This window comes from Rhipicephalus microplus, unplaced genomic scaffold (assembly GCF_043290135.1).
Source record: "Rhipicephalus microplus isolate Deutch F79 unplaced genomic scaffold, USDA_Rmic scaffold_18, whole genome shotgun sequence".
Taxonomy (NCBI): Eukaryota; Metazoa; Arthropoda; class Arachnida; order Ixodida; family Ixodidae; genus Rhipicephalus; species Rhipicephalus microplus.
Window position 1 is genome coordinate 6,045,550 of NW_027464591.1, and position 11,230 is coordinate 6,056,779.

Consider the following 11,230-nt stretch of genomic DNA (forward strand, 5'->3'; position numbering starts at 1 on the left):
ACTAGCTCAGTATTGGATTTAACGTTTTGCTCCAATGCAATCAAGATTTTGTCATGGACTGTTCTGGATTCGGCCACTGACAGTGACCATCTTCCTGTAGTTTTCGACATTACTTGTCCAACAATAACTTTAGATCAGCCGAAACACACATACATCAACCATAGTAAATTTCAAGCCTGCCTCCGTTCTGCCATTTCCAAGCTTGGAAATGCCAGTACTAAGGAGATTGCATCTACGATTGGTTCAATGCTGGAGGGATCTAGAAAAAATTCCGAATTTTCCATTCCATTCAATAAACGATCCTCCTCGCGTTGGTGGAACGATGAGTGTACGCGTGATTATAGAAGACGAAAAGCCGCTTGGAAAAAACTTCTTCTTAATCAGAGCCCAACAAACTGGAAAGACTATCAATTCCTTGCTGGCGTATTTAAGCGTACAGTGAACCGCGCGAAAGTAGAATACGACAGTAGACATTTTGAGTATCTTTCTAAATCAAAAAATTAGCGTGCTTTGTTCGCTTATCGTCGGACAAGAAAAGTACTACCAGCACCTTTAACGTTGCAGTCATGTGTCTTGACGCCAGTATAAATGAACACCTCTCTAGAAGACAGCGCATGGTTTAGAACGCCGCTTCACTTCGAATTTTTTGGCTATTCAGTCCGTTCTGGTAAACTTGCATGCATTTCCAGAAGTTTCTTTAGCTGAATTGAATCAGACAGTATTATGCTTACCGAGGACTTCTCCCGGACCAGATGGGATTACGAACTCTATGTTGAAATGTATACTCCAGGAATCGCCTAATCTTTTGCTATAACTAGTGAATTATTCTTTAGGGAATGCATGGATACCTCCAAAATGGAAACTTGCCAAAATTGTATTGTTGCTAAAAAATGAAAATGATGCATACACGTTGGATAACATTAAGCCGATCGCACTGACATCAAACTTAGTGAAATTGGTTGAGAGAATCATCAATATACGAATTAATGAACTTATTACCGTGAGGTCAATTCTAAGTCCCTGTCAAATTGGGTTCGGGGCTGGTTGTTCAATTTGGGATGCCCACGTTGACTAAGAAAGTAGGCTTCAATTAGCTCGGCTACATAAAAAATATGCTGCTTTAGTTACCTTAGACATCGCTAAAGCATATGATACCGTAGAGCACTGTATTTTGATAGATCGATTACAATACCTTGATTTTCCATCATACATAGTAGCGTGGGTTCACAGTTTCCTCGCAGACAGGAAATTTTATTGTTTTAAAGATGGGTTTTCATCATCTACTCATACCCAAACAAGGGGAGTACCGCAAGGCTCGGTGCTTTCCCCGGTGCTATTCAATTTACTAATGAGCACCATTCCACGTAACCAGGATATAACAATTTATGTTTATGCAGACCATATCACATTTTTTGCAATGGCAGATAACATTCAGACCTTATATGAACGGCTGCAGACTTACCTTAATGTATTTCAGAGCTGGATCGATGGCAACAGCTTTTAACTTAATCCGAGTAAATGTGCCCTCCTTGTTTTCCCGCTGCAATACCCTGTGAACATCTCTCTGTCTTACCATCATGAGGATATACCACAGGTGGAATCTGTTAAATACCTTGGAGTAATTTATCACACATCGCTTAACTGGCGATCTCATATCGAATATATCGCCGGAAAAGGTGTGCGGGCCATTGGCACATTACGTAGGCTAAGCAACTACCGCAGAGGTATGAGAAGAGACACATTATTAATGATATATCACATGTATGTTCGTCCCATTTTGGAATTTGGTTGTGTACTTTTCTCTGGAGTTCCAGCTTACAAGTTGCGGCCTCTAAATCTTCTGGAAAGAGAAGCTTTGCGCCTTCCCAAAACAGTTGCCAACAATGTGTTGTATCTCGAATCGAGGGTCCTTCCCCTTTCTTGTAGAATTCGCCTTCTGACTGTTCAGACATTCTTACGAATTTATGAATCACCATTACGACATTCAGAAACAGCCTTTATTTCCACCCCGGAATCATTTTTTGCTGCTAGATGGCCGCGATTTCACACGCCACAAATTATATTTGTGCAAAATTTACTGGAGCCTCTAAACGTACGTATATGCGACATCATGCTGAGTCGTTATAATTCCGCCTCGGTGGAAATTCAATTCGACGACATTTTTCCTAATAATTCTAAATTACTTCCCCATGAAAGCCAGGGGTTGGTATTTTCAGCCCGATTTTAAATTGGATTTATTCCCTTCGACTACCCTATTTCATACCCGTTTTTGTGGCTGAGTTTCTGGCAGTAGTGCTCGCCTTTCGCAAATTGAATACAGCAATTCCATCAGCTGTCATATTAACAGATTCCCTACATCTCTGTGCAGCACTTCCTGTTGGTGCTGATAATCACGTAACAAGGGCGTTCCGTGCACTAGTACCTATGCATTTGAGAAAAGTACGATTAGTTTGGGTGCCTGGACATAAAGGTTTGTTTCTGAATGAAATAGCCGATTCCTTAGCTAAGTCGTCAATCAGCGAACCAATTCTACCACTCTGTCCATCATCCGCTTATGTGACTGCTGCTCAATTCCGCAGACGTACGCTTATGCAAGTCTTTAAAGGTTCAGCACTAACAAACTCTACAAAATATAGCCATTTATTATATCCCTGGCGAAGAGACTTTTGCCGCACTCGAAAACAAGAAGTAGCTATCACAAGGCTGCGTTGCCGGGTACCAAATCTAAATTTCTATAAACACAGGTCCGCTCAGGCACCTTCGCCACTGTGCGCATTCTGTGATGAACTGGAAACAATAGACCATTTCTTTTCGACCTGCAGGTGGTTTAACACATTACGAAAAACCCTATTAAAAATACCTTTGCGTGGTATTGGTATGGAATTATCTCTGCCTGTCATTTTGTCTTTTGGAGCTTCCATTTCTGGTTTCTCTAATGGGACAGTATGCGCGGCCGTCCGGGACTATATTGATGAAACTAATAGGTTGACTAATTAACCAGTTTCATTATCTTAACATGTTCACATAATTATATACGTATAAAATCAGATTATTGCTCTATTCTAAGAATAAACTTGGTTATGTAAATATTTGTATGCATCACATTAAGCACCACACTTGCCTATAGGCTATCGGTAATCTTTCTGTTATACCTCCATCATTCTAAATATGAACAGTACATTTTAAAGCCACTCGATTCTTGGCCAATCCCCCACAGTGGGTATGCGCCACTAACAATAGGAGAACAACAACAACAACAACGTCAAGACGTCTCCAGAGCCAGCCGGAGAAAAAGCCGTGCGTCGATCATGACCGCGAGTGAAAGCCTGGGATACGGCCTGATAGGCTTCGGACCGGCGCTGTCTATGTTCGCGCTGACCATCGCGCGACACCCGAGCCGAGTCGTGGTGCTGCTCCTGTCCTCCTTCAGCTGGATACTGTCGCTGCTGCTGTCCTCGCTCGCCTGGTTCGTGCTCTCGCCGCTCGGCTCATCCCTGGACGTGGTCGTGGCCATCGCCGTGCTCTTCCAGGAGGGCGCCCGACTCGCCACCCTACTGGCGCTGCGCAAGGCGGACCACTCGCTCAAGTTGGCTGCGCTCGCCGGAGATGCGCAACTGGCTCGGAGCAGGGCTGCGCTGGCGTACGCTTCGGGCCTCGGCTTCGGCGTCGCCAGTGGAGCCTGCTCACTGCTCAACCCGCTGGCGGACATTGCCGATGCGGGAGTTCCTCCCGGTGTCGCGGGTACCGCCAAGAGGTACGTCTCATGGTAGCTCCACACGGCACGGTTTCCCATCGCGATTCGCCTCAGTGGTCACTGCGGATTCACATGCCCTGATGCACTTCATCGCAGTGACAAGTGGGATCATATAAACATTAGGCATGCGCGTAGACTCGTGTGAAACACAACCGTTTCCGTTCCTACACTAGCTTTTGTCTTAGTCATTGAGCGCATTGCTGATGTTGTAAGATGACAACCGAATCAACTTGCCTAGATTATTTATCCTTGCAAGACAGAGCGCTGCTATACGCAAGGAAGAATGGAGGATGAAGGTATAATCCTAAAACGGAGATTTATGTGACAATTTTGAGTTCTGGTCATAAAAAGAATGAAGGGAAGGCTCACTGGAAAAGTACATACTTACCACGTCATAGGAATTTTTTATTCGCTAAAAGTCGAGAGCAGAGCGGCTAGATTACCTTGACGTTGGCATCTCTAAAAACTGTCATAGATGCAGTAACTCCTTGAACGGTTTGGCGACAGTGAGCGGGGATTAGTTACCAAGAGTCATATAGCGCATATACACTCTGAAGACGGAAGGACAAAAGATCCAACCCCTCGTTAGTTTGATGAGATGTCTACTTGACGTCAGTCGTTATCCATCCTCCGAAAAAAAAGGCACGTGCTGGTTGGAAATTCTCGAATTTTATGCGATGTGTGTGCGTGCATTTTTGCAAGACGTCCTCTGTACGATAGCTACAATATACCACCACGTGTACGTGTCCAAAGTGGTCCCCTCATTGCTGGTCCAGAAAATAGAAGACCAGCTCTTTCGTAACGTCTTTCGAATATAAGAAAACCAATGCAAGATGTAAAACGAAAACAGAACGCTTAAGTAGAATTATACTGGCCAGAACAGGTGACTAGATGCTAGTTGAAGTAGAAATATCGTCAATTATAGTGAGATAATTAAGCATCCTTCTTGCAATTTGAATAGATTGAACTTTTTTTTTTCAATTGCCTATCAAGGTCGCAAACAAGCAGCACTTCCATAGTGCTGCCCTGCAGAAAAGCATTTACACTGCGCCTACTGTCCTTTAGTGCTAATTTGTAAGATTCGTACTGTTGTTACTTGTTTTCAATGTTTCGTTTGTTTATGTACAAGTTGCGTGTACAATACAACTTCCCTACTGGAAAAATAATCCGTGATTACAGTCTCTATGTCATTAGGCGTCCCTACTTTATCCCGTATCACGAGGCAAAAAAAAGTGCCGCCGATACGTGGCGCTGCCTTCACGGCAGCTTGTGGAACAGATAACCCGTGACGAGCCGCAGCATTGCACACGTCATCCACACATGCGCGGCGCACACTGTGCAAGCACGAACCACTACAACGCAGGCTTGATTGATAGGACCTTACTTGTTTGCCGATGAGTATCCAATGGATGTCGTGCTTAACAACCCATGTTTGCAGCATGTGCGGCGTGTGCCACTTAACCGACGTAGCCGATCCGAATTTTCCTATTTAAAATAAATTCGGGAATCTCTTCCCCTATCGGGAGAATGAAGGCAATTAAGCGATGCTTGGAATGTGCGTGTCTGACATATTAGGGAGGAATGATCCTTACTGACAGAAACCAGCAAATTTACCAGGTGGCCGGGCTTAGGCTTCCCATGCGGGGACGTCAAGCCCTGCAACGACGCCACTTTGCAGGGGTGCTTTTCTTGTGCATTTTTGCAAACGGAGCGGAACAAACATGAAAGAAAAGGGCACGTAAACTGGACGAGCGCTTGACTTCCAAGGTAAGTTTACTGATATAACGTGATGAAAAATATACAAACGTTCGCAAAGCCCAAAGTGTCAGTAAACTTCTGTTTGATATCTAGCGCCCATCCTGTTTACAAGTCTGATTATTTTCTTTTATTGCGCAGGGCTTGCTAAAATCCACAGGCTGTAATCTCAACAACAAAACCGCATCTCTGCGTTGAACAGTGTGTTTTCTTTTTCGTTTTTTTTTCTTTCCATGTCATTACGGTTTTTATGATTCTGTGTCATCACGGGCGGACGGACGCACAAACGGACGAATAGACGCACGGACGGAGGCACGGATGGAGGGACGAACGCACGTATGGACGGATACACGGAAGGTGGCGCGGACGGAAGCAAGGACGGACGCACGTAATGACAGAAGCAAAAAGGAACGGACGGACGAAAGCACGCGCGGACTGACGTATGTTTCGCCCACTCATCATCATTCATTCCATGAATATGCTGTGATTTTTGCCTTCCTCATGCCGGTTTGACCCAGCGCGACACTATCATTATTACAACATTCAACAACGAAGGTCACGCGGCCATATTCAAGAAGATGTGGCACCATGGAATGACAAGCGACCTCAATAAAAGGTCACAGAGATATCAGGAACGATCTATTCTCGACAAGCACATGATGAAGAGACCATCAATCATTGGAAAACTGCGCGTACAAATAAGCATGTCAGCGGCACACACTATGGGGCCGCATTTCCACAGCTTCATCGTCGTCCGGCACTCCACGTAGCATGCCAATGTACTAAATTGTGTAATTAAATGTGAGCCTTAGTACCACGGTTGTGAGGCTCCGTTTCCAAGGGACGGCTCTCAGCTCTCCCATAATAGAGTACCGAGTACTCTAAATCGTTAACCAATTCTTCTAAACACATCCTCTTAACGGGACGGCTTATGCTCTCCCATAGTAGAGTACTTCGTGCTCTAGATCGTTATCAACTCTATCTAAACACCCAGCTGCCAACGGGACGGCTTTAAGCTCTCCCATAGTAGAGTACCTCTAGTACTCCAAGTCATTACCCACTGTTTTCTACACACACAGCTGCATGAGTTCTTTTATGTATAGTGGGACGGCTTCCTGCTCTCCCACAGTAGAGTACCAAGTACTCAAAATCGTTGAACACTGTTTCTAAACACACGCTCGTCCCGTATATCCTTGTTACCGGATGGCTATATCTATGTTACTCTATGGCTATATGCTCTCCCATGGTAGAGTATCAAGTACTCTAAATCCTTAACTACTTTATCTAAAAACGCAGCCTTTCTTTTCCTGCGGGCAAACACATCTTATTCGACGTCGTGAACTCGTTTACGGCGTAATTTTTGTTAACAGGGCCTCATCAAGTGTGAGGCCCACGGGACGGCTAACAGCTTTTCCATAGTAGAGTGACCGTTAAAGGGGCCCTGCAACACTTTTTGAGCATGGTCAGAAAACGCTGCCGATCAGTAGTAAAGGCTCCCTACAACACGCGAGCCGAATATTATAGCGCAGGACGTGGCCTAGAATTCACAATAAACTATCAAAGTAAGCAAAAAATTGCTGTACCTTCTCACGACAAACCACGCAATATGCCGAAAAATCACACGTAGTAAGCCCATCATCAGCCACTGGCCAATTTGAACTTGGCGGGCTCACTCGTTACAAATATCGCCGCGGGAGGCCGCTACTTGTACACGCGTGCGCGCGCAATCACACTAAAAAACCGCGCATTCGAAGAAAAAAAAATACTTAAAAATCGGCAGATCCCCCGTATCTGGGAATCGACGCTATGCGAAGTATGTGGAGGGAAGGTGACTGTGCTGCAATTATGTATTGTGCGACGCGTCATAAAATGACGCTAGGTATACGTACAAATGTTGCACGCACAGACATAACTTGAAGAGTTGCAGATGTTTATATAACCAGATCTTTGCACTTGCGTAACGATGCCAACTGGAACATGCGCATTAGCAACATCAGAAGCTGATATGAAGCGCAGATGTTCGCGAAGATGCTGGCCCTGGACACTACTACATAAATCAACTTTAGCGTATGGCAAATAACCACAATTGGCGTTAACCCGACGTGATGACTCTATCAAAGGAGTACATGAGTAATGTTTATAAAATTGGGTAGGCAGCACCGCAACCACTATTGACTTTTCACAAAGATTAGCGTCTATTTGAAAAGTATAGTTTTGAGACCTGGCGTAGCTCTGCAGTAAAATGCTTCATTGCCACGCAGAATGCTCAGGTTGGATTCCAGCTGAGACCCTGACATTTATTCTTCGCATTCGTCGGGTCGACGCTACCAATGTCGCGTATTTCTTAACGCTCGCACATTAAAATTGCCCATGTGGGTTCTCGTTGTTCCTAGGTAGGCACTGTCTATCACCTGTGGCACGTACCCGCATACCAACGGCATATACCCGCCCGTGGGTATGTGCCACTGTCTGGCGAGAAGTGTTTGACGACGTACGCGGCGGGATTGTGACATTGTTCATGTTTTTACCAGCACGTCATATTCGTCAAACCATTTTACCCTCCCATGCTAATTTGGTTCATGCCAAGTTAAGGGGGTGACCACGAGAGCACCCAAATGTAAGCCGCTAGATCAATCCATAGATAGATAGATAGATAGATAGATAGATAGATAGATAGATAGATAGATAGATAGATAGATAGATAGATAGATAGATAGATAGATAGATAGATAGATAGATAGATAGATAGATAGATAAATAGATAGATAGATAGATAGATAGATAGATAGATAGATAGATAGATAGATAGATAGATAGATAGATAGATAGATAGATAGATAGATAGATAGATAGATAGATAGATAGATAGATAGATAGATAGATAGATAGATAGATAGATAGATAGATAGATAGATAGATAGATAGATAGATAGATAGATAGATAGATAGATAGATAGATAGATAGATAGATAGATAGATAGATAGATAGATACGCTCAAAGTCACCGAAGCTCCCTAAAAAATGCTTCGCATTTAGAAGCGCTCAAGGTCGCGATGCGCGCGTGACGTTTTTCTGTGGCCCTGCCATCCCTCCCTGTTTAGCTTCCAGCGCGTTCGACGGGTCGAGAGGAGAGAAGCCAAATGCAGCACGCGACAAACCTTTGTAACACCACTCGCACTGGACGGATTCTTAAAATTTTTGCAGCGTTGATTTCGTGAGGCAATCATCTCTTCCAGTGAATTCATTCCATGGTTACTTGAAAAAGGTCGTGTGTCAGCAGTGTGCTCCTTTCATAAACGTGGCCGCGACAGCACGCGAAGTGACCTTCCTCCTCTCCCAAATTACTAATATGACAAGCTCACGCGCAGGAGAGACCACGCTCCGTGGAGGAGCCAACGCTAGAGCCATCTTGGGCTTTAGCCACGGTGGCTTTAGCCAACGAGAGCTTGTCCCGCCATCTCGCCACTCATAACAAGAACACACCCAAGTTTCGAAGCTCCGAGGACTTCCAAACGGTGTATGGTGTACATAAATCGCTTCCCGTTAGCAAAGCACGAAGCGTACTCAAAGTATGCTTCGTGGCGTATACTGTGGTTAGCATCACGCGCTGAAAATCAAAATGGTGCTGGTTCAAATCCCCGCGACGAATGCTTGCCTCCCGATTTTTTTCTTGTCGTCTTCTAATATATATTTTTTGATGTAGTTCCGTAAGTACGTCAGCGGAGCCGTGGTGGACCACGGCGTAAAACACTTTCGTGTTGAAAAATCTACACGGTGGTGAAGTGAGCGTCCATATTCCCGTAGAAGTATGACCTTGGTGCTGCTTCACCTGCGTGCACCTTGCATGCACTTTGACTTCCGGACACATCGGTAATTCACTAATTAAAACAAAAAAAATCATCCCTTGCTTCTCCAACGCGTTGTCCTATTGTCCTTTTGGAGTTTTCTCCTTATCTCCTTAGTGGTAATTATTCAAAAAGAAAGATGACATATACATATATATATATATATATATATATATATATATATATATATATATATACATAAAGAGGTGTTTCTGCAGACCCAGTGCTTTGCATGCGTTAAGGAACGACGGACGAACGTGCAAAAATGTGTGTTTCTTCGAACGTTCCTTCGTCCAGGAACGAAGACAGGCCTGCCTTGTCGGAACGTTCAAACATATATATATATATATATATATATATATATATATATATATATATATATATATATATATATATATATATATATATATATATATATATATAGCTCCGTGCATACGCAGCTCATTTTTGATGAGTGCGGAAGCCTGGACGCTTTTCTGAAAAACCCACCTGCCCTAAATTATTGGAACCAAACCGGGAACACTTTTCTTTCAGATCATTGGTGTTCTGCGTAGTGACGTGCAAGAAAGCGTTTTATATAGTTTTGTTAATAATCTGTAAATTAACACAGCTACCAGTAAATTCGTTGGACTTGAGAAAATGCCTGACAAATGCTTGGCAAGATAATTTAGCTTCTTTTTAGCTCCTTGCTAGGTTTCTTTAGCTACTTATTACGCTTCAATCTAGCGATTTTCGCTCTCCAACATTCGGCAGCACTGCTTGAAACGTATGCAGTCCCAAAGTATTTTCAACACACTTAAGACAAACACTGCTGGGATATGTTTCACGAAATGTTTTTGTATTACCGTGTCATCATTACACACACGGCGCGGCAATTTTTCTCCTGTACACAAAAGAAAATTATGGCAACAGTTTTGCACAGACTGCTATAGCTGTTTCTTTGTCCACCTTTATGCAGCATTCCTGAATCGTTTATCCTGGCGTCGGCATTGACCACGGGCATTCTGACGGTGCTGCACACCCTGTGGAGCGTGGTCGCCTTCCAAGCCCTGTGCCTTCAGAGCACGCTGCTGATCGCCTTCCCGCTAGTAGCACACATGTTCGCCTCAGGCGCCACGCTGATGTACTCGCGCGGACACTTCGGCGTACCGCTGGCCGCCATCGTGGGCCTCCTCTTCCTGACAGCCGCCGTGGCCTTCGTCGTAACCGGCGGCCAGGCCGGTCGCGCCTGGTCCCGACTGGGTCTCGCACAAGGCAGCAGCTCGCCCGAAGGCTCCGAGCAGGAGACGGCGTAGCCATAGCAAGGCGGCTGTGCGAAAGCTCGGCCACGAGAGCTACTTCAAGCTGGGCCTGCTGGAGGTCAAGATGCCTTCCTCACGATCTACTTTAGCAACTTTCGAACTTTTCAATTTCGCGGCAGTTCCTAATAAACGGTTTTACGGGCTCGCACGTGTGTCTCTAGAGCTAGAAAACGGCCTCATCCAGGCACCATGTCTCCTTAAACTGGTTGTCTTGGAGGCCATATATAGAAGCGGTGCGTTCTTGCTTTGCATGATTTGCTTGCCATTTGGCTTGCCATTTGGCTTGCCATTTGGCTTGCCACTTTTCACACTCGGTAAACGGTAATGGCAGTGATTTTTTTTCACGTGAAGCATTTTTCTTTCATCAAACTAAAGGCACGTGCTTTATGGCCATTTATCAAGCTAGCTATGTCTTTTTGCTCTCGAGGCTCTTTCGTTAGCTTGATATACTACACCAAAATCGCAACGGCCCAACGTGCACGTATGAATACACTCAAACTTTTTATAACGAAGTTCCATATGAACTTTTTCGCTACGGACCCATAGCCAATCGGACATGGAGCTGCAATAGTTTC

At 44.5% G+C, this 11,230-nt stretch overlaps 1 protein-coding gene across 1 annotated transcript; it reads left to right on the forward strand.

Annotated features, from left to right (window-relative positions):
* The first annotated feature begins 3,308 nt into the window (after positions 1-3,308).
* LOC142785182 (gamma-secretase subunit Aph-1-like) lies at positions 3,309-10,649 on the forward strand. Its single transcript, XM_075883638.1, has 2 exons — positions 3,309-3,754; positions 10,313-10,649. The coding sequence occupies exons 1-2, from the start codon at positions 3,309-3,311 to the stop codon at positions 10,647-10,649; spliced, it is 783 nt and encodes a 260-aa protein (XP_075739753.1).
* The last annotated feature ends 581 nt before the right edge of the window (positions 10,650-11,230 follow it).

Excerpts from the sequence above, each read along its gene's own strand:
- LOC142785182 (XM_075883638.1), top strand. The coding sequence starts at position 3,309 with ATGACCGCGAGTGAAAGCCTGGGATACGGCCTGATAGGCTTCGGACCG. Across the intron at positions 3,755-10,312 it reads GTCGCGGGTACCGCCAAGAG|CATTCCTGAATCGTTTATCC; the intron begins GTACGTCTCATG and ends ACCTTTATGCAG.